Consider the following 22,952-nt stretch of genomic DNA (forward strand, 5'->3'; position numbering starts at 1 on the left):
CTTCCCCGCTGACAGTCCTTTCCTAGTTCTTATTGCCCCTCTCCATCCCCAACGGGCCTCTACTGTCCCCATCTTAGGCCCCCCGAGGTGAAGTGATGTGAAAAGGCCACACAAACGTCCGGCTGGGACTGGACTACGGGGTTAGAAAGGGGTTAAGAGCAGAGGATTTAAAGTGAGGCCGTGTGATTTGAGAACTGGCTCTGTCACTGACTGGCTCTGTCTTCTTGGGGCCTCAGTTTCCTCATCTGTAAACTGGGATCACAAATATAGCCCCTCACCTCATAAACTCGTGGTGCAGATTAAGTGAGGTACCAAGTGGAAGAGCTCCTCACAGGCCTCCTGGTCACTAGTCCAGCCTGAGGCCATGGTGGGGCCCCCTCACCCACCCCACACAGACACACGCACTCCCACAGCCCACTTCTTGGAGGGCTCTCAGCCTCCAGGCAGAGCCCAACCTCTCCCCTCCCCCACAACCCCCTCAGTGACCGGCCCAAGTCCTGGTCACCCACAGAGTCCACTCAACACAGGCAAGTGATTTCTTTACACGTTGGGGCTTTTACTTCAATTTGAAGCAGATGGTTGAGCACAGATGTGAACAGCTTTGGCCTTTTGAGCACAAGGAAGGAGCAGGCCTTGGCTTTGAACATGTCCCCCTTCCCCACAGACTGGCCCATTCCCCTGGTCCCTTCGCCACCTCTGTCCCCATGCACAACCTGTAACAGACCACTGGTCCCCAGGCCGGGCACCATCTCGTTTGCCCAGCCAGGAGGGCAGGCCCCCGGCAAGGAGTGGCTGGTTGGGCTGGCTAAGCGAGCAAAGACCCTTAGGCAGGTCACCCTGGGGCAAGTCCTGGGGGTGGGGTACAGGTGGTCAATATTGCTTCTTTCCCTCCTTACTCCCTTCCCATGATGCTCAGGGCCCAAGAAGGAGCCTGGGCCCAGGGGACACTGAGAATCAGGGTCAGAGGCCTGGGCAGCCAGTGGGAGGGACAGAATGGGCTGGGATCTCAGATCCACTCCCTCCAGGCACCCCCACCCTGCCCCTCACAGCCTCCAGAAGGCTTATCTTGCACCCAGCGGGCTCAGGGCCCAGTGTAGAAAGAGAGTTTCGGGTCAGAGGGTCAAGCGCTTCCAATGGTCGCCAAGTGTCCATCCCTTCCATGAGTCCCTAGTGGAACTGCTGACTCGTCTTTGGCTTGAGATGGGACTCAGGCAACAGGAGAAGCAAAAGTCACAGAGCAACCGTGTGGCTTTTCACTGTGGGGTTTTCTCACCACATTTTGTTCAGTGTCTGTCGAATCTTTGGCAATGAATCTCTGCAGCCAGACGGTGGGCCTCAGGCTCCGGGCCAGGGGAAGGCTGACCTCTCCCCTCCCCACCAGGTAGAGGGCAAAGTGCGAGGTCACCGCAGAGAGGCCGGGGGAGGGCAGAGGGTGAGAGGGAGGCGGGTGTGCTCCTGTTCGACCCTGAGAGGCGGCGGTCTGAGCGTCTCATGGCATCTTGGAGAGGAAGGTGAGGCTGGACTGGTGAGCTCACCTCCTCAAGCTTGACTGGAAAGAGGGCCCACAGCAGCGTCCTTGGTCTAGCCCAGGGCCAGTCACTCCTGAAAGAAATAATCAACCATCAGAAGCAGCCCCTCCTCATCCTAGCTCCTGTTTCTGGAAGGCCCGAACTGTACAGGTGCTCGCATCCCCAGCACCTCCTCTCATGTAATGCTCGCAGCTGCCCTGGGAGGGACTTGCATGGCCCAGGCAGGGAACAGCATCTTGAGGGATTCAGTAAGTGGCAGAGCCAGCATTTGGACCCAAGACTGACTGCCTCCTGAGCTCACATCATCTGGTTCCTCTCCCCTCTGCATTTCAGAGCTACTGCTGATTTTGTTGGTTTGGGGGATGGGCTGGACCACAGGGGGTGGGGGGAGAGGCACTCAGGGACAGCCAGTGCTGATACCACAATCCCCTGTCACCCCTCTGAGGGATGTCAGAGTTAGTCCTGCCCTCTACGGGAACAGCCAACCACAGCTCCCTTTCCCCTACACTGTTTAGACAAGAGTACTACACCAGGAGTCAGGAGACCAACTCTAGTTGCAGCCCATCCACCCGCCAGCTGGGTGACCTGAGACAAGTCATTTAACTTCCTGTCCTCCATGTCCTCATCTGTAAAATGACACAGCTGGAGTGGGTTAATAATTTTAAAACTTTCCTTTGAGCAGTAGAAACGAAGGCTGACCTGTGGAATCCTAAAACAGAAAACAGATAAACATAGGATCTTTTTGGACACCATGTCTTCTCGGACAAGGGAAACAATAGAAAGAATAAACAAGTGGGATTTTATCAGACTAAAGAGCTTCTACAAGGCAAGGAAAAACAGGATTGAAATGAAAAGACAACCCACCAACTGGGAAAAAACATTTGCAAATCATACATCCAACAAAGGGTTAATCTCCATAATATATAAAGAACTCACACTACTCAACAACAAAAAATCAAACAACCCGATCAAAAACTGGGCAGGGGATATAAACAGACACTCCTCCAAAGAAGATATACAGATGGCCAACAGGCACATGAAAAGATGCTCATCATCACTAATTATCAGGGAAATGCAAATCAAAACTACACTAACATATCACCTTATACCTGTTAGAATGGCTAAAATAACCAAGACAAAAAATTACAAATGTTGGAGAGGTTGTGGAGAAAAAGGAACCCTCATACACTGCTGGTGGGAATGCAGACTGGTGCAGCCACTATAGAAAACAATATGGAGGTTTCTCAAAAAATTAAAAATAGAAATACCACATGACCCCACTATTGCACTACTGGGTATCTATCTAAAGAACTTGAAATTAGCAATTCAAAGAGACCCATGCACCCCTATGTTCATTACAGCAGCATTATTTACAATAGCCAAGACTTGGAAGCAACCCAAGTGCCCATAGATTGATGAATGGATAAAGAAGATGTGGTATATATATACAATGGAATACTACTCAGCCGTAAAAAAGACAAAATTGTCCCATTCACAACCACATGGATGGACCTGGAGGGTATTATGTTAAGTGAAATAAGCCAGACAGAGAAACATAAACTCTGTATGATTCCACTCACATGTGGAAGATAAACAAACACACAGACAAAGAGAACAGATTAGTGGTTACCGGGGGAAGGGGGTGTGGGTGGGCACAAAGGTGAAGGGGCGTCCCTATAAGATGACTGACAAATAATAACGTGCAACTGAAATTTCACAATGCTGTAAACTACCATAACCTCAATTAAAAAAAAAAACAGATAAACATAGTTCTGGTCTATGTGGAGCAGCGGGGCAGGGGGGACATGGTGGGGGAGACCCCGAGTCCTATTGCATCCCCTCCAGCACAGAGCCTGGGGCACCTCTGAGAACCCAGGGTGCCAAGGAGCGCAGTGTGAAAACCACTAGGTTAGACCATCTTTACGCTCCTCACAGTCCTGACCTTCAGATCGTCCTCCGGCAGCTGAACTTGGTGTTGCTCGAGAGAGAAACTGACCGGAGCGGGTGACTTGCTACCGGGAAGGGACAGGAGAGGGGAGCAGTCATGGGGGCTGCTGGGACTTCAGCTTTAGGGGGAGGTCAGGGCTGGTGGGGAGGCTCTGAGAAGGTTCCCAGTCTACCCAGAAAAACGCAAAAGAATAACAGCGATCCCTTAACCCCGCACAGCACTCTCCTAAAAATGCAGCTCCGCATACTTCTCTTTCTCTTCTTACAACAACCCTGAACAAACAGCTAAGTACTTATTTTTGAGGCAAAACATCTGTCAGGCATCTCCACATGCCAGGCAGCTTTCTCACAGCCCTGTCTCAGAGGTGAGCGATCCCCTGCCCAGAGAAGGAAGCGCCACAAGTTGGCAGCACCAGGATTTGAATCCAGACCGGCAATGTTGCTTCTACCACACAGAGGCTGCTCCTGCTGAAACGGAGGCTCAGGGAGCTGGGACAGAGCCAAACCACGAGGCTGGAGGGCCCGCTAACCACAGGCCCTGGTGAGCTTCTAGGCCTTGGGGCGGCCGCTGGGCAGGCAGCCAAGGTGAGAGGCTGGGGCAAGGCTGGAGGTGGGGTCCAAGGAGGGCGAGGGAGCCAGGCCAGGAGAAGGGAGCGTCCTCCAGCTAATAGAGGCTAAGAAGGGAGAAAGGAAAAGTGGGAGGAGGGAGCATCTTGATGTGGTGAGTCCGGGCGCACATTCTCCGAGCCCACGGTGCAGTGCGTGGCTGGCCCCAGCAGGAATCTGCTTTTTGTTACCAAGTCTGAGGAGGAGGATTAAGAAGCGGAAAGGAAGCCCGTGGGGATGGCACTGGGTCTGTGGTCCATGGGGTGATTTACAGCCCACGTCATCCCGGCGCTGGCTGCCTGGGCGGGCCCTGCGGAGGAGTGGGCCTGGAGTCCTTGTGCAGTCTGCCTGTGGTCTGGGGGAAGGCGTGGAAGGCTGGGTCGGCTGGAGCCGTCCCACTGGCTACCCCATAAAGGCAGCCAGCCTAGCCCCCAACCTTCTATTAGCTCTCAGACTCTGCTGAACATAGCTGCCACCCACGAGAAAGGAGACGAGGTTTCTCTCACCAAGGCCTGACCTTTCACTCTTGAACCCACGTTTTCCCTGGTGTCTACGCAAGATCTGCATTCCCACCACCCACCTCGACCTAGGAATCCTAGCACATACAACACCGTCCAAGGAAGCCTTATGTCCATTGAGCGTGGTGGGAAGAACACTGGGAGGCCTTAGGTGCCAAGACCTTCTCTGTGATTAAGCAGCTGTGTGACCTTGGGGAACTCATTCTCCCTCTCTGTGCTTTAATTCCTTTACTTGCACAGCAAGGGGATTAGCACTCTCCAAAGGGTATTCTGCCGAATACTAGCCAGGTGAGGTATATCCAGTGAGTCTGGGAAACACCACAGACTTTGGCCCCATCTTAGAAAGTCACTATGTATATTAGCATATCAAAGGCTCTGAAAAGTCCTGCAGGAAAGAAATTCGTGTGGCTTTATTTACCCAGTGTTTTCCCAACTCATTTGATCATGTGATTGCGACTGCATTCTGAGGAATAGAAACTCACTCCAGCTTCCAGTAAAGGGAAGCTCATTTAAGGCTACAAAAGAGTATTTCACAGAGGCCGGGGAAAGTGTCAGGAAAGGCAGCAAAGGGCCTGAAAACCTCAGTAGGGGCAATCTGCGGCCCTGCCCTCCAGATGCGCCCCCCAAAAACAGCACTCGGCCACTTTCAGGTCTCTGCTGCTTTCCTGCCTGCCTACCAGCGGCCAGGTCTCAGCATCCCAACCCCACGCACCCAGCGGAGGTAGCCAACTGGTCCAGCTTCAGTCAGATTTCTTTCCCTGGACCAATATTAGCCGTGGCTGAGGGATAGGAGACAAACCTGTCGATGCTACCCCTTCAGAAGGCACTGTGCGTGTGTGTGTGTGTGCATGTGCATAATTGCAAATACAGGGGAGGAGGCTGGCAAGTACCTCCCCTGTGACAACCACACCACAGACCCCTTGTCATCCTTGTCATGTAAACTGGCAATATCCCGCATCGCTCCCTGTGAGAAGCCCAGTCAAGAGGCCCTCTCGCAACAGCCCCACCCCCCAGCCTTTTGTGGGTGGCGTTTCCGCTGTGGGCCAAGGCTCTGGGTACACCTGGGTGAGGCTCTTGGTTCACTGTCCTAAGAAGCCCCCCGTGTCTCAGCCCCTCACCACAGAAGATGCCCTTTAACACCGTCCTGCTGCTAACATAAACTTTGAAAACAACTGGACAAGAAGGCCTCTCCCGTCCCTTCCCTGTCATCCGACACGCTGAGTCTGATCGAGGGGACTTGGTCAGTGTGGCAAAGTGGTTGAGCTGATCACGTTCAGAAATCACCTTTTTATCGGTTCCCTTGTTTGTGGGCAGAAGCTCAGCCCCACGAGGACAGGGACGTGGTCTGCTTTGGTCCCTGCTGTAGCCCCAGTGCCCAGAACAGAGCCCGGCACATGGGAGCATCTCCATAAGGACTTGTTGAGCGAGTGAATAAATATTTCCATTTTCTTTTCTGTAGCTTCCATCTACCATGGGATACGTTTCCTATTTCAAATGGAGCACTGAGCACTTCTGTCAACGTGCCTCCGCATTAGGGGACTTTTTGGTAATTGTTGTGAACCCTGGAACAAGTCTGCATCTTTTCTGCTCTCGTTCACTTCCAGTTATTTTATTCCTAATTATCCTCCTCTGCTTACGAGGCCCGTCTCTGGCTTTAAGTGCACTGGTCTCCTCCCTCCATCACTTCTGTGTGCTGCAGGGTAATTTTAACACTTTGGGGACATTTAAAAAATGATGATACCTGCCTGCTAAGTTATTTTACTTTTTAAATTCATTTTCAGTCTCTGACGTCCACATGACCTACCTAACCATTTTTCACTATCTTCAAATTATACATTTTTCTATATTTAAGCAATTTGGATACAGGCTTCTACCTGCAAAAAAAAAGATGTGCAAAGGGATTGAAATCCTGACAGTTGTTTTTGTTTTTGTTTTTTACTGGTTTGTCCTAAAAAGAACAGTCAAATTTCAAAAGTTACTTTAATATGAAAATATGAAAGACCAGTAGGGAGAACACGGGAGAAGTATTTTTCAAGATCCACACGATTTGGCATGATTTTACCTTTCACTTTTAAGCACACTGCTGTGTGGGGTCGAAAGGGGGTTCCTGTTCGGGTCTGAATGCTGAACACTGAGGATCATCGTGGCCTCAAAGTTAGCAGGCCGTGGCGCTCTGGGCAGGCTGGTTAACCTTTCTGAGCCTCAGTTTCCTCCCCTTTAAAATGAGCATAGTGATAGTGCCCACCTTCTAGATCAGCTGCAAAGAATCAATGAGACAACAGAGCTGCGCCCCTGGCAGGGCCTGGCGCACAGCGGAAGCGTTAGAAGGCGCTGGTTCCCGCTCCCACAAAGAGCTGGGTCCTCAGTTTCCCCGACTGGTGTTTGAAAACATAAAATGGCATCACAGGCTGAAATGTCTCAAACAAGTAACCAGAAATAGTCACTTTGAGCCAATTGTTATCTTGAGCAATTTGCTTTCAACAGAGTCTCTTTAAAAAATATACACGATTTTTAAAATTATATAAGTCAAGTCTACCATCTGATAAGTGGATAACTAAAGTGTGGTAGATCCATACAACGGAACATCATTCAGCCATAAAAAGGCAAGAAGTACTGCTACGTGCCGGAACACGGATGAACCCTGAAAATGCTATGCTAAGTGAAAACAGCCAGACCCAAAAGACCACATTTCATATGATTCCATTCACCTGAAATATCCAGAACAGAGAAATCTATAGATGAGTGGTTGCCTAATGCCGGCGGAAGGGGATATCTGAGGGGTAGGAGGTGATTGCTAAAGGATTTCTTTGGGGCTGATGAAAATGTTTTAAAATTGACTGTGGTCATAGTTGCACATATCTGTGAAAATACTAAAAACCATTGAATGGTACACTTTAAATGGACGGACTATAATCTCAATAAAAACCTCAATAATTTTCTTAATTGCATAGGTACTTCATGTTAACTATAGAAAAATTAGAGAATACAGAAGAGGGAACAGAAGAAAAAAATTTAAATTACCTCCATCTCCCCACAAGGGAAAACCACTGTACATTCGGTGGCTATTGCTCCATATCCTTTCCCCATGCTCAGGCACACCCACAAAGTACTATATGAAAGAGGAGTCACGTTGTGCAAATTGCACTGCAAGCTGGTGTTTGTGTTTTCTCTAACACTCTAGCCATATATCTAGGCATTTGGGAGACCTGTTCTCACATCTTCTCCAAGGGCCAAGCTCTGCTGTGGTTATTCTGGGCACAAGCACAGGCCTGGGCTTCTGGCCTCCAAACTTCCCAGGGAACTGGAAGCAGGTACGGACCAGCCCCCCCCAGCGCCTCCGCCCGCCTGGCCTGGGCACCATGGGTGACAGGCAGGAAATTTATGAGCAGTTGGAGTTGGCTGAGATTTGCCAAGGGCGGGACAATGGCGTGAATCAGGGATCACATTGTGTCAGGGCTGGGAGGGCCCTCCGAGGTCGCAGGCATCGAAGAGATGCAAAGTTACGGCCAGAGCCCCTTGTGAGTCAGGAGAATCTGCCTGGGGACCACGATTTGGGAGAAAAATTCATTTACTCAGTGAAGGTTTATTGCTGTCCTCCCGGGTGCCAGCTCTGTGGCAGGCTCTGGGGTTAGAGTTGCTGCCCTGGGGCAGCTTACAGTTCTCCCCAGGGAAAGCCAGGAACCACCGTTGCTGGAAAATGCTGTGGCCCCCGCCCATTCTCTGCTCTGTTCCTCAAGGCCGCTCAGCAGAGAGTGACAGGCTGCAGGCGCTCCCAGCTCCAGCCCGCAGACAGCTGCGTGCTGCTAAGAGGCCGCCCTGCCCCGCAGGCCCCAGGTCCCAGGGACGGGGCCATGAGCAGTCCGGCAGTCTAAACCCCTCATTAACGGAGGCCAGTGGATAAGTTCAAACCTCAGAGCCAGTCAATGACATACAGAAGAACTTTCCTACCAGAAAGAAACAATCACCACAGCAGACAATGCTGAGGATAAGAGCAGGTCACCTGGGGTCCCCTCCTGTGCTAAGATGCTAGATGGGAGCCAGGTCCCAGGCATCCCAGGCAAGCAGAGAGTGAGCGCTCTCACGGACCCCCCTGTCCTGAAGCCTTGCTTGGAGTTACTCTCGTCCACTGGAACCTAAGCTCTGGGAGGGCAGTGTTCTGTTGGCTGTGTCCCTGCTGTCCCCCCACTCCAGGACAAGGGCCAGCTCAAGTCCAGCCTCTTAACCCCCCAGCCCCCACCTCCACTGCAGGCTGGAGAAAGGGTGTTTCTCCCCTGAACTCCGGAAGCTCGTCATACCCACTCCTCCTCCATCCCCGTGCGCCACGGGGTACTGTCTGTGCAACCGCCATCATCCCCTCACTCACCCCACACACCTCCACCACGAGCTCCCAAGGGAAGGCACCACGTCGTCCTTCTGCCTGGGGACAGAAGTGAGTGAACTGGGGCTCAGAGCTACCATTTATTGAGGGTGGCCTCGCGCCAGGCACCACACTATGCTCCTCTGCCTGTGCTGTCTTACGCCACCCCTGGGAGGAGCCATCTCTGCTTCCATTCTGCAGACGAGGAAATGGAGGCCGGAGCAGCTTCCTCACTCACCCGAGGTCACCCTGCTAGGATGCGCAGAGCAGACAGACCCCTTGACCCTGAGAGAGGTCAGCTTCTTCACTGGCAAAGGGACTGGCAAGTCCCCAAGCCACCCACCCAGCTGCCACCTTCCTTGGTGCTAAGAAAATCTCAGTCTTTGTCCCCTGGAACCTAAGGGAAGGTGGCCGGCCGTGGGAGGCCTGGCACTCCCAGAGCCAGAGCTCACGAGGAGCCCATGGGCCTGCAGGGGACGGCCAGGGAGACCTGAGGGCCCCGCCATGCTGACGCCTTCTTGGGCTGTAGGCCATTCTCTCTGGCTGCCAGGCTCTGTTTCCCTCTCCACACTCTGCCTGTGTGTCTCTGTGCCAACTCTCTCTTGGCCTCGCCTCTGTTTATCTCTCCACATCCATCAGCCTTTCTGTCTTTTTTGGCCCCCACCCCACCCCACCCACAGTACAGGGCACCGTGAGGGTCGAGCTGGCCCCGGTGAGGCCTAAGGCCCAGCTGCTGCATCTTCCCATCTGCTTCCCATCCTGTGAAGTTGTCCAGCCAATTCCACTTGGCTACACGCTGCTCTTCCAGGCCCCAGAAGCTTAAGGAGCCCATGACCTTGCCCCACAGCCAGAGGAGGCAGGCAGGCTGCAGGGGAGCAGACAGCTGGGTAGACAGGTGGCCCAGCCAGGTGAGGAAGGCCCTGCTCCCCCACAGCTTCCCAGCGGGCCCTGACTCATGACCCTCACACAAACACCTCCCCGCACTAAACACACACACACACCCCCAACCACAGTGTCAACGGATCCCCATCAGGCCTGCCTCCTCCCCCGCTGGGGACCGCTCCCCATCACTCTTCTGCATCTCGCAGTGCCTCCCCTCCCTAGCCCTGACCACAAAGTGACAGCAGGGGCGATGGGGCACCAACAAGACAAGCCAATTCATGCCAAAGTGCTGGCTGGCAAGCCTATGCAAAGACCATCGTGTGTCTCCAGGACACCCCAGAAGAGTCTAACTGTGGATATTTCAGGACTGGGGGGGCAATAATGGCTGGCTGGGAGAGGCGATGAGGGCCCTGGACAGTCCAAATAATCAAACAATTTCCACAAAAGCAGTGTGCAAATACAGTTTTAAGTTGAGAAAAACACCTCCCTGTGCCCCTCCCTTCATCCCTAAGCCCCTCATAGCTAGACTCTGGGGCCACTATGGGATCCAGGCAGGGGTGGGACATCTTTGATCGGGGCTCTTTACTCACTGCCACCCTGTCCATCAGTGACATCACAGAAGTAGCTTCCAGCTGCACAGGGAGAGGCCAAGACCGGGAAGAAAAACAATTCTTTCGCCTACATGCATGCATACACACGCACAGAGTGCACACACATATACTCCCACACGCACACATGCATGTGCAAATGCATACCCGCTGACAGGCAATACAGCATGGTGGTTAAATGTGTAAGTTACAGCATTAGCTGGCCTCTGTCTGAATCCTGACTTCTCCATTTTACCAGCTGTGTGACGTTGAGCAAGTTACTTAACCTCTCTGTGCTTCAGTTTTCACCCATAAAAAGGTAATAATAGCAATGTACTGCACGAAGTTGTAGAGAGGATTAAAGAACACAATGGCTGCAAGGACAAGCACTCAGCATTAGGCAGCCACATGTCAGAGCACACATGTGTGTGGGTCTCCCCCGCTCCCCATTTGCCCATCAGCAACTTCAGGCAGGAACTGTGTGTCTCCAATTTAGATTGCCAGGGCCCCACTTAGTCCTGGGCACAGAGGAGCCACCCATTAGATATGGTGGAAGACAACTGAAAACCCCTCAATTCCTCATGCTTCCATTCATTCAGCAAATATTTACCGATCGTGTAGACCCTGCCAGACTCCACTGAAGCACTGGAGATCCCACAGGGAGCAAGACAGACAAGGACCCCACCCTCCCCACGCTGACCCCAGGAGCACAAGCCGCTCTGCAGAAGCGAATTTCTCTAGAGAAAGGAAGCCTCGTGTTTTCTGTGCCAAAACAGCCTGGGCACGTTCTTCCCCGGTGATTGATGCACTTCCCTGCATTCTCGGTCAGACGTTACTGCGTGTCCTTCAGCTTCCTCTTGACAACTCAAGGTCGAGCCCAGGAACATCCGTCTGGGCACTGGGCACAGAAGATGCCCCAGGTCCTTGAGGCTCTGGGGCCCTTCACCCCGACACTAAATGGCCTCCAGCCTCCTGGCTCCTCTGAGCCTCCGGCGCTGCCCCTTTTGTTCTCCGTTTCTTCCCACACCGTCAGGCCACGGGCCGTGATTCCGGGGGCCGTCCCTGCACCTGCTCCGGGAGCTGGCCTCACGCTTCTGTAGGTCGTCTCTGTTCAGCTGCTCTGATCTGAGAGACCAGGGAGTCAGGCGTGTAAGAACTGTGTGCAGACTAAGACAGGGGGACTCCAAAGACGTCCCCACGGGGCCCTCCTACGAGCTTCTGCGCACAGCCTTTGTGTCATTAAGCTCTGTTCCAAAGGGCGGGGCGTTTGTTTGTTTTGTTCTCCAAAGTGACCCAGCACCTAGAATAATGCCTGGCGTATCGTAAACACTCCAAACCGGTGCATGTATGTGCTCACACACAAGGCAGACAGCAAAGGACAGACCCGGTGGACTCTGCCTGGCAATGGAATCAAGTCCTTGGTGGGCAGCCCAGTCTGGTATCCATATTCCCTAAGTCACTGGATGGGGAGGGGACACTCGGGGTCCCTCTGCCCACCTTCCTGATGGACCAGCAACGTCCTCCAGGAATGCCCTCTGACTGTGCAGTGTTTCCAGTCCAGAAAGCCCTTCCACAGCCATCATCCCTTGTCACCTCCTCACCATGGATATTTTTATCCATGTTTTATGAGGAAAGCAAAGCCTGGAGAAGGCAAGTGTCTGAGGTTACAGAGCTCAAGAGCAGCTGGGCTGGGACTCAGACCCACGTCTCCCAGCGCCGGGTCCTGCGCAGCCAGACACCCCCTGCAGCTCTCCCTTCACCTTGGGGAGAGCAGAGGACAGGGATGGTCTGGATGCAGAAACACTTGTTTCCTGGGGTTGGACCAGCCTGCCTCGGCCCCGCCTGCCTGGCCCAGCTGTGCGCCCTGGGTGATGCCCTTCTCCGGGCCCCAGCCTCCCATCTAGCTCCCAAGGTTAACAATGTGGACCTCAGGAGGTCGGGCCCCTGGAGGCTGCTGTAGGATTCAGGAGAAAAACGGGCACAAGAGGGCTCTGCAACTCGGAAAACACTACGCAGAGGTACAAGGTCGCCGGGTGGCCTGACCTGGTCATCTAGGCTCTCTGGATCTCAGGGCCATCAACGTAAAATAGGGCTATTGGCACCCACTTTGCAGAGCTGAGGTGAGGAGCGGGCAAGCTCGTGGAAGTGGGGTTCTGGCATTGTGGTTAAGGTTATGACATTGGTTAGCCCCACTGGGAAGAAAATCACCCTGTCACCATCAGGGCCGATCCTCCAAGGATGAGCCAGGTGGCTGTTTGCCCTGCTGCTCCCCCCAGCTGAGGGACCCTGATGTCTTTCTCAGTTTCAGAGGGAGAAATCCTTCTTTCAGGGCAGGTGGGGGATGCCTGGGCAGGACTGACCGAACTGGTGAGGAGACATGCTCTTTCCCATGAGGCCCCCACTCTGTCTTTGGATGTCATGTGAGGATAAAGGGCTTGGTGCTGTGGCAGCCACTATGTAGCCATGAGGTGAAGACCAAAAGAAGCCTGGAACCCAGGGAGCAGCTGCCTCCCTTCAGCTTTCCTATGAGAAACAGGAGCCCCTCTTTGTTTAAACTGCTACTTGAGGGGTTTCTGTGATCTGAAATGCAGAGCTTTCCACTGACTCGAGAGAACAACAGTGCAAGCTCCCCACACAGGAGCCTAGGGGAACCCAGGGGCATTTCCCTAGCTGTGTCCTGAAGCCCCTAGTTCACCCTTCCAAGTCTTTGCCTTCAGTACAGGAACATTCCTCCCCAGCTGCAAGGGTTTTAGCTGAAGGAACGGTGTGTTATTATTTGGGGGCCTACTATGTGCCAGGAGCTGGGTCACAAAGATGAAAGGGCTCAGTCTAGCTGGAGAGGCAGCACTCAACAGACACGATGTAACGTAACATAATGTGGTATAGGGGTTCTAATATCACATAATATATGTCACATATCACCTGAAAATATAACGTAATGACATAAAATGAGCCCCAATATAGCACACAGTAGGGTATCACACAATATTTTATATCATTACATCACAGTATATCATAGGATGCTCTCCTTCAGGAGACCATCACAGCCCTGTGGTGAGGGCAGTGAGGGGACCGTGCAGTGGGGCCCTGAGGAGGAGGCTGGGGTAGGGGTCAGGGAGGGCCTCCAGGAGGAGTTGAGCTTTCCAGAATGAGCAGGAGTTAGCCAGCCAGACAGGGGAGAAGGGCACTGCAGGCAGAAGGGACGGCATGAGCACAGAGGCCAAAAATAGCCCCTTTGGGCGAGGAGTTCCGTGTTGCTGGAGTGTAAACTGGGACACAGGCAGTGACCGGCTGGAGCCAGGTCACTGGGAGGGGGGCAGGGTCAGGTGCCCTATAAGGGAGTCTGGCCTCTACCCTTGCCTGAGGGGAGCCCCTGAAGGGGTGCTGAGCAGGGGAGGGAGGTGGTCAGACCTGGCTCCCGGCAGAGGTGCTGGGAGGGGCTCAGGTGCGGACGGACTGAGCTGGGGAGCAGCTGGGCAGCCGAGCCAGGCCCCAGGTGGCCATGAATTCTGGGCAGAGAGCAGGAGTGCCGTGAAGGGGGGAACAACTCCCTACTTCGCCCTCTAGAAACATTTACACTAGGAGCTTGAGGAAGGCAGGCATTTATAATTTCCCCGCGAACCAGCTTTCTGGTCCACTGGGGCAGGGAGAAAGGGGATGACATGCTCAGGGCCCGATGGGGAACCAGGGCCTGCTAGTGCCCTTGTTCCAGACCTTCCACTGTGCTGGGTACAGGGGCTCAAGGCTGGGCAGCAGACATGGCAGGTCTGGTCACACCAGTGGGAGGGCAGCCCTGTCCTCTGGAAGCCTCGTGCTGAAGAGCAATTTCAGGTCACTGGGCCGACTCCACATTGTCACTAGGGACCTGGGCCGAGTGGCCACTCCTCCTCCCCCCGTATCCTCCTCACCTTTGGCCCCATGAAGACCAACCTCTCACATAGGAGACACGGGAGGGAGGGCAGAGTTTACAAAACAATGTCACATCCTTTGTGTCACTGATCCCTGGAGAGATCCGCGAGGCAGGCTGGGCATCTTCCAGATAAGACACTTGAGCAAGGCCACCCGGCGACACAGCCCCGAGGCCAGAGCTGAGGCTACGCAGAGTCCAGCCCCAGACACCTGCCCACAGAGGCCACAGCGGGAGGGTGGGTCTCGGCCCACGCTGAGCCCTCCAGACGGTGAGATTTATTACCCAGAAATTGCGACAAACATAAATATTTGGTCCTGTGGGAGCTGCTGTCTCTCCAGCTGAAACTGGGAGGAGAGGAGAGAGGAGGGAGGAAGGCAAGAGGAACGAATATGGGGCCTGAGTAAAGTGCAGATGAAACACACAAACACCCTCCAAAGCCCAGAATCCTCGGCTTGTAAAAAGCTGGCCACGCGCCGTGGTGTGGACGACAGGCTTTTCCCACTGCCTGGGTGAGGGGCTGCTGGAGCTTCTGGCTTTCACAGGACAGTGGGAGGCAGGCTGTGGTAAAGAGGTGCAGGGAATCGAGAAAGGAAAGGAGAAACCCCCAGTTCCCTGCCCCTGACCTGTGCCCCCCATAACATCACCACCATCTGACACTCAGGAGGCGTCCCTCTCCCCACCTCCACTTGGCAGCCCCAGGCCTGACTCTCAGTTCCTCTTCGGGGGTCCCAGGGGTTGTGAGGAAGGCGGCCAGGCCTTGCCCCCTTCTCTCCCCGCCAGAGCTAGCCTCCCAGCTCCCAGCCCTGCCCCAGCACCCCATGGGCCCCCGGACAGGCCACCCGGGGACTGCTCCCAGGAGGCGCCCAGATTCCAGGCAGACATCTCCCAGAAGCTTCTGGCAGGGGAAGCAGCCAGTTCTTAAAAAAGGCTTCGTGTCATACCGCAATCAGCTGAGGCGCCCAGGCACAGGGGTGTTATTAATGCCCCTGTTCTCCCACAGGCTCTGACGGGCTGATGGGGGGTCTCCGGTTATCTCCGGCTCCCGGCCCTCCCTCTGTGTGGACACTGTTCGCACCTTTATGCTCTGGTTTATGACTTTCTGCTGCCCGTCCAAGACCTGAACACCAATGGGCCGGACCCTGTCCACACTGCATCCTCCCAGGGACCTTCCGCCTCCAGCTGAGGTTTTATAAAAACAGCCACTTCCAACCATCCCCAATTTGAACAGCTTTGAGAAGCAAAAAAAAAAACTTCGGCAGCATCCAGGAGAGCTAATTAGGTGGCCTTTGGGCACCTTAGAGGAGGAAGAAAAGTCACAACGGGTGTTAGAAGAGGAAGAAACAACATTAAAAGAAAACGAGGGGAAACAAAATAAAAACCAGAGATAAAAAGTCAAGAGAAAACAGCGGCGCCTGAGAAACACGAATTCCAGCCGCCAACTTTTACGGCATCAGCCCTGTTATTCATAAGCGAGTTTCCTCTCTCACAAAGGACCTTTTGCACGGTTTTCCCTGCCGCCTCCAAACCAGCTGCTCACGCTGTTGTATCCTGAGTGATGATGAGGCTCTGAAAGGGTTTTTTGGGAACAGATGGCCAGGGGAGAGCTGGGGAATGTGCCAGCAGAGGGCTGGGCGGGCTGCCAAGGCCTGCGGTGACTGAGTGCTTGGGCTTCCAGCTCGCGTGCTTTCCCTGCCCTCTGCCCTCCGTGGCGCCAGCAGGCCTTCCCAGCGAGCGCTCCGAACATCTGGAGTCTGGGGCTGCCAGGAGGGGGGGCCGCGGCGGCCGGGCGGGGGACCCTCTGTTCCAGCGGAGCTCCCATGGACTCACCACCAGGCCCGCCTTGCAGAACAGCTAATCAAAACCACAGCGCCCGAATGGGAACCAGGCATGCTCCCAGCTGCAGCCAGAAGCCGCCAGGCGACTTAACCCGGTGTCAGGCCCCGCTGGCAGTGCAGCGCTGGGGGCGCTCGGGCCGGTGACACCCCCCAGCCCACCCCACCCCGCACCACCCCCAGCGGGCTATTGGCTCCCCACAGCTAAATGGAGCCTCCACGTGTGGCAGCCCTGTCGCTTACATAAGAGCTGCTGCTCCTGGCAAAGCGCTGCACCGGGCACCCGCTGAGATCTCCCGGGCGCAGGCCACCCTGCCAGGCAGGGGGCGAACTTCAGGGCCAGTGGGCCTCGGACTGAAGAGCTCGGAGCTTGGAACCAAAGAGCCATAGGCTCGAAAGAGCTCCACCACTTCCCAGCCACCCGGCCTTGGGCACGTTACTACCCTTGTCTTGGCCTCAGTTTCCCCTCGGTGCAATGGGGGAAGAGGTCTTCACTGGTTGGGGCAGTGTATAAGGGGTAGAGACAATGTGTGTGAGGTGCCTGGCAGCCATGGGCTCTCACAACACAGTGAGTGTGATTGTTGGTGATAGTCTGTTTATCAGCATTATTACTGTGTACAGCCAACACTCTGCATGATCTGGGGTATGAATCTATGAATTTTAAAAGCGCAGGGATTTCTGGGTTGGCTGCATGCTTGCCTCCTGGTAAAGGCACAGGACCAGGGGTTTGCCCTTGAGTGCTGGAGAGACAGGTGTCCCCAGCTCAGAACTATTCCTCCTCATCTGCCTTTCAGCTGGCCAGTCATTCATCCCCCCAGGCTCTGCCCTCTTCTGGGATGTTCCTTTCTGGGGCTCCCCATGAAGCTGTTACCCTGTAGCTATCGTCATGAGATCTCCTTTCTGGTTCTCATGAAGAAAATGCCAGCCCTTTCTCATCCGGGATTCTGTTTAGTCCTTCCAGCAAGGCGGCAAGGAAGGTATGTGGGCTCTCACCTTACTGATGACAGAATCAGGGATCAGAGAGGGTAGGTAACGTGCCCAAGCTTACACAGCTAGGAAGTGCCAGTGCCACAACTCAAACCCAGGTCTCAGCCCCAAAGCTCTCCCCTCTACCTACCTCACAGTCTCGCAGAGAGGCTCTCTGTTGCACTTTCGCGTGCGTTAAAGTTAAATGACAGCACCATAGGGAACTGAAAAGAACTGTGGAGTTCTCTGGACTTAACCCCCTCCCACACAGACACCTTTCTCCAGCATCCTGGATCGAGGGCCACCGAGCCTCTGCAGAGGTTTCCAGAGAGGCACCCTGGCTCAAAGCGGGGTTCTCTGAAGGGTCTCTGCATTCCCAGGGGTGGTCAGTTAGAGCTTCCTGCATCTCTTTCCCACGTGACTTTCTTAGCATCTCGTTACGCCTGAGACCCCAAGTCTTCATTCACACACAGTGTGCTGGGAGAAGGGTGAGAGCTGTGAGTGCGCATCAGAAGGGGAGCAATTCGAAAAAGAGAGCAGAGGAGGAGGGGGTGGAGAGAGTGTGAAAGGAGAGAGGGCAGGAGCGCCCCAGCCTCTACCCGCCTCGGGACCACCCAGGGAACATCAGAGCACCGCGGTCAGCGTGCCGGGGAAAGCCAGCTCTGAGCTCACCTGTGGAACTCCCCAGCCACTGATCCCTCCAGCCCAGGCCCCGCCAGACGTGTGGACTAACAGTGTCAAGTGGGAGAGGAGAAACGGCAGCTGAGAGAACACTCCGTGTTAGAACCAACAGCTGGCGACAAACGTCTATGTAATTGGAATGCCAGAGAAAATAAATTGCATCCACTTTTATGACTAGACGGGAATTTGATGGTGGTTTCCCACCCACCCTCCTTTTTTCCCCAGCATAGATGGACTCCGTGGGCTTTGAAAGCAAATGGTATTTAACTCGGTAACCTGGCCCGGAGGGTTTGGAATGGAACCCCCTCTGCCCAGCCACTTCCACATGGGAGCCACGACGGAGAGGTGGCCGGAGCCCAGCACACCTTGTTACTGCCTAAGTGACCTTGGGCAAGTTCCCCTGGCCTCTGAGCCTCGGTTTCATTATGCGTGCAGCGGGATGACACCGGTACCCACCTCGCAAGGTTGTCTGGCATGTAACCCAGGCTCTAAGAACGTGGGGTATTATCAGCATTCTCAGGGTGCTTCGCACTGGGGTCCCAACAGTTTCTGTGAGCGACTCTAAATCTGTGTGAAATGCCCATGATGGGCAGAGGGGAAGTGAGAGCGACCTTCAGTCATTTAGACAGAAAAGGGGCTGAGATGAGGTGAGACCTCAGCTCGGAAAGTCCGCCTGGAAAGGGCCTTAGGAATCACTTCTGGAAACAACTCATCTTCCAGCAGTGGAGCCAGAGGGGTGACTACAGACAGGGCAGGTGGCCACAGAAGCAGGACAGTGCCCCTCGGTAAGCACTCTGGGGGCACAGGAGGCCCTGCACACGGGTGCTGGATCAAGCCAGAGCAGGAGCTCTCAAGACTGCCTCACATGCTCCAGAGCTTTGGAACAGTCCACAGAAAGAGCAGGTGCCACTGGGTCCTGTCGGAGCCCCGGGCACCCAGACAGTCAGGGGCCCCTCAGAACATCCTGAGCTCCCACTGACATACCTCCCCGACCCAAACCAATGTGCCCCTTCAGCTTGTCCACAGCACTGAAGCTACAGAAGCCTGCACCCAAGATGTTTTTGCAAAGAGAAGTCACACCACCCTTGGACCTGCCATCACCAAGAAAAGCCTCTCCTGTCCACAAAGCAGCAGGGAGAAGAGGAAAGACACGGGTCTGACGGAGCTGCACCAGCATCAGTGCCGCCTCTGGCTCCGGACCACCCACAGGGTGAGGAGCTACCTCCCGGCCATGCAGAGCCAGCCTTCCCCAGCTGGCACAGCGCCTACAGTCTCACGCCCCAGGGTCCCTAATCGCTGCCCAGGACCTGGTACAGCCCTTAACTCAGTGCATCATGATTCGTCTTAACTCTCCCCACCCCAAGCCCGGGGCCTGTGAGCACCCTGACGGTGGGAACTTACTGGCCATTTATCACCAGGGCTTAAACTATGCCATCGATGTTAGTAGCTGTTGTTGTTGTTGTTATTATTACTCAATGACTTAAAATCGCTGGAAGGAGGTGCCCCAGACTGTGGGGAGATCGGTCCTTTCCTATTCCGCAGGTCTGGCAAGACCAGCCCAGTCCAGGTGTGGAAGAACGGTTCTGCCGCTTCTTCCTCTTCCTCCTTTTCCTCATCCTCTTCCTCCCCTCCTCCTCAGAAGCTCCCAGGAGTTGCTGCTTTAAAAACAGGAGCTGTGGAAACGTGGCCCAGAGCCAGGTGCTTAACGTGCATTATCTCTGGCTGCAGCAGGAGTCAGAACGGAGCTCTCCAGAGCCCTTCACTCCGCCCGCCTGTCTCTCTGCTGAGCGGCCTCCGACGTGGGCCTCTCTGCGTGACGGCGGCGTCCAAACAGGGCTCTGAGTCCAAAGTCACGTCCTGTAAGGCCCAGAGATGGACGACTCACCGTTCCAGGGATGCGGGTCCCCACCCCAAGCAGGGAAGAGCTGAGATGGGCAAAAGGATGCACCTGGGGCCTGGGGCGTGAGCTGAGTTCACTTTAAATCCCATTCATAACACAGGTCTGGAGGGACAGGGCAGCTCATCAGAGCTGCTGGGGATCTCACAGTCTCTAAAGGAAGCATCCTGAAGGAGGGTTGCCCAGCCTCTCAGGGACACGAGAACTAGGAGGGAGCCATGCTCTAGCACGACAGCCCAAATCGCCATCAATCACATTGGCAATGGTCATCATCATCACAGCTGCCGTTCATCAGCCACTTCCTTTGAGCCAATCACTTACATCGGCACACGTTTTCTAGTTCTTTCCTTTCTTCCCTCTCTCCCTCATTAGAATGTAAGCCTGGCTCATTCCCATCCCCAAACCCTCAGGGTGGGAGGCTGCAGGGGATGGAGAAGGGGTTTGATCTGAGCCCCAAATCCACAGGATCTGTCTACAGGGACTATGGAGGGTCAAGACCACCCCACCACAAACACCCATCACAGTGCCCACATGCTCAGCACAGGATTGCCCAGCGTGGAACTCACCACATGTGCTCAACAAACACGGCATGAATGAATGAACAAATGAAGGAGGGAATATCCAGGGACACCAGCCCCTTTGGTTCCGGTTAACAAAATGGGAGCCTAACACCAGACACTCGGGGCCCCTGGGAAGGTCACTGGAGACCAACCCTGAGGACACCTTGAAACGCACCTATCTGCATGGTGACAGAGATGCAGGAAGGCACAAGCAGCAGGTGTGGGGTGGGTCTGTGAACCCCCAACCTGCCAGGGCAGGGGCAGAGCCTGGTGAAGGCCTCAGATGTCCCAGCAGCAACAGGACCCTGTCCTCTTGGCAATGGTGATGGCCAGGCACAGCGCTGGGGGGATGGCAGCCCCAAGATAGCTCGCCCGGCGGGAGGGTGATGGGCATGCAAGCTGCCCCAGGCCCTTCTGAGGTGAGGCAAGACCTCTGCTTGGAAAGTCATTCTAGAAAGGAGCTTAGAAATCACTGATGATGTTTCCGCCATCCCCATTTATCGAGGAGAAACTGAAGCTCGACAAGGGTCAGAATGGGTCCAAGATGACAGCTGGCAGGTGGTGAGCCTGCACTTGGACTCAGGGCTGTTTGATCCTCTTAACCACAACCAGCCACCTCAGTCTCCCAATCTGGACACTGGTGAGGTTGGACCAGGCGGCCTCCTAGGAGTCTTAGATTTGAGGCGATTTCAGGGGAGGCAAAAAGCTCATCTCTGCTGGGCATCTTCACCCCCCTCTCCCTTCTTTCCTCACTTCCCAGGCTTCAAGCCTCCTTCCCAGCCCAGGGCACCGTGTTCCAACCAGGGAACAGGGAAGGGAGGGGGCCTCAGTTCTCCTGCCTTGGTGGGTGAGGGGAGGACTCAGGGAGAGGGGTGAATGAGGGGCGGAGATGGAGAAAACGGCTCCTGCCCACTCTGCCCATCTACACCTCCGGAGCGCCCGAATGCCAGGGGAAGTTCACCGAGAGTTTACAAACCTCCTTTGTCACAGAGCGCTGCATGGAGCCATCAATCACGCCCTTAATTTACCCGTGTCACTTTCCAGAGGAAAGCCGCCCTGTGAGCAGCCAGTGGTGCTTCCTCTCTCACCCACTTGATGAGGATTTCATCTAATTGGTGCACATTAAATCACTCCCAGGAATGCAACATGCAATTACCGCAGCGGAGACAGTGGCTGGCGGTGAGGACGTGCCATGGCCCTCCCTGGTGTAGTAGGCAGGACAGTCCATGGAGGGCCTCCCTGGCTTGGGGCCCAGGGGCCTCTGGGAAACCTGGAGAACCCAGAGAGGGGCCTGCTGGAAACAGGGGCTGGGGGAGGAATGTCAGGGATAAGGGGGAGGGGCAGGCCAGGAAGAAGGAAGGAGGCAGAAGGAAGGAACGGATGGAGGATGCCAGTCACTCAGCTCCCCCACCCTCCCCATCCCTGGATGCCCAGGGGAGCTGGGTGTCTCTGACTGCCTCCACCCTCCTCATGGATTTAGACTGGGTCCCACCCTCCATCTCTCTCCCTCCAGCCTCATGGGCATAGAGACCCAGAGGGTTGCCACAAGCCTTGCTCTGCATTGCCTGGCACTGATGCCCACCTGGAAATGCTGGAAGCATGTGCCATCCGGGAACATAGCTGTGCCCAACACCTTTCCTCCTGCACATATTTCTCCAAACACATCAGGCTTTGTACAAGCTCTTCCTTCTGCCTCAGATGCTGTTCCCAGCTTCATCTGCCTAATAACCTCTTGGTTGCCTTGCTGGTCCCACCTCAAAGATCACTTACACTAAGAAGTCCTGTCAAACACCCTTGGGCAGGAGAGGTAACCTGTCCCTCCTCTGACCTCCTGCTGTCCTTAGCACAGACCTCCGGGATCTCCTCACCATACTGTCCCACCCTTATCTACTGACCATACTGTGAGCTAAGTGGGGACTGGAAACCTATGCCTGTCATCTTTATGTCCCTGCCCAGTGTGTTCAGCACATGGTTGGGGCTCAGCAAATCTCTCCAGAATGAATGAATGAATGAATGCATGAATGAATGACTATCACCTGCCCTAATGTAAGCCTCAGGGAACCCATAGGCCAAGTCACATTCCCAACACATGCCCAAGGGCTCTCCTGGGCTGTCAGCCTGCTCAGGAGGTCTCACCCTGATATGACAGCTATCAGGGGCCACACTGGCAATTCAGCACCAGAGCACACAAGGCCAGAAAGAGCTTCAGAGAGAAACTGCCCTCCTCCTCACTTAAGTGACCAGCAGACCCAGGCCCAGGGCCCTTGGGTGACTGTCCAAGGTACCCAGCAGTAGAGTCACCCCCTTAATCCCAGGGATGTGAGGAGCTCTGAAGCTCTGGGGGCAACCTCCAGCAAACCCTCAAGAGGCTGATGTCGCTGGCCCCTTTGGAAGACTGGGTGCATGTGGGGTGCCCCAAGTTTCCGCTCCCACCTCCCTGTCTCCCCCCCAGAGGCTGCTGCCTGAGTGGCTGGCGCATACCTTGCGCTTCTTGGCGCGTCCCTCGGCCTGCAGGGTGCGGGTGCAGCGCTGCACACACTCGGAGAAGCTGAGGTTGCTGTGGTCGGCGCTGTAATCGAGGTCAGCCAGCCGCGCCAGGGACAGGATGTAGTTACAGGCGATCCTCAGGATGGCCAGTTTGGACAGCTTCTGCCCATAGGAGTAACACGGCACCTGGGGA

General features: G+C 54.8%; 1 protein-coding gene across 3 annotated transcripts in view; it reads right to left on the reverse strand.

Moving 5' to 3' along the window:
• Positions 1-532: 532 nt before the first annotated feature.
• Positions 533-22,952, reverse strand: part of ATOH8 (atonal bHLH transcription factor 8) — a 32,115-nt gene continuing 9,695 nt past the window's right edge. The window contains exons 2-4 of one of the 3 annotated variants that reach the window (XM_046663495.1): positions 22,754-22,945; positions 21,429-21,542; positions 533-1,602 (exon numbers count right to left, since the gene is read on the reverse strand). In XM_046663495.1, the coding sequence (XP_046519451.1) occupies positions 1,597-1,602; positions 21,429-21,542; positions 22,754-22,945 (312 nt within the window). In that variant the 3' untranslated portion in view covers positions 533-1,596. Of the gene's footprint in view, positions 1,603-21,428; positions 21,580-22,753; positions 22,946-22,952 lie in introns of all 3 variants that reach the window. The other 2 variants (XM_046663494.1, XM_046663496.1) reach the window with 2 other exon arrangements.

Source organism: Equus quagga, chromosome 5 (genome assembly GCF_021613505.1).
Source record: "Equus quagga isolate Etosha38 chromosome 5, UCLA_HA_Equagga_1.0, whole genome shotgun sequence".
NCBI classification, from domain to species: Eukaryota; Metazoa; Chordata; class Mammalia; order Perissodactyla; family Equidae; genus Equus; species Equus quagga.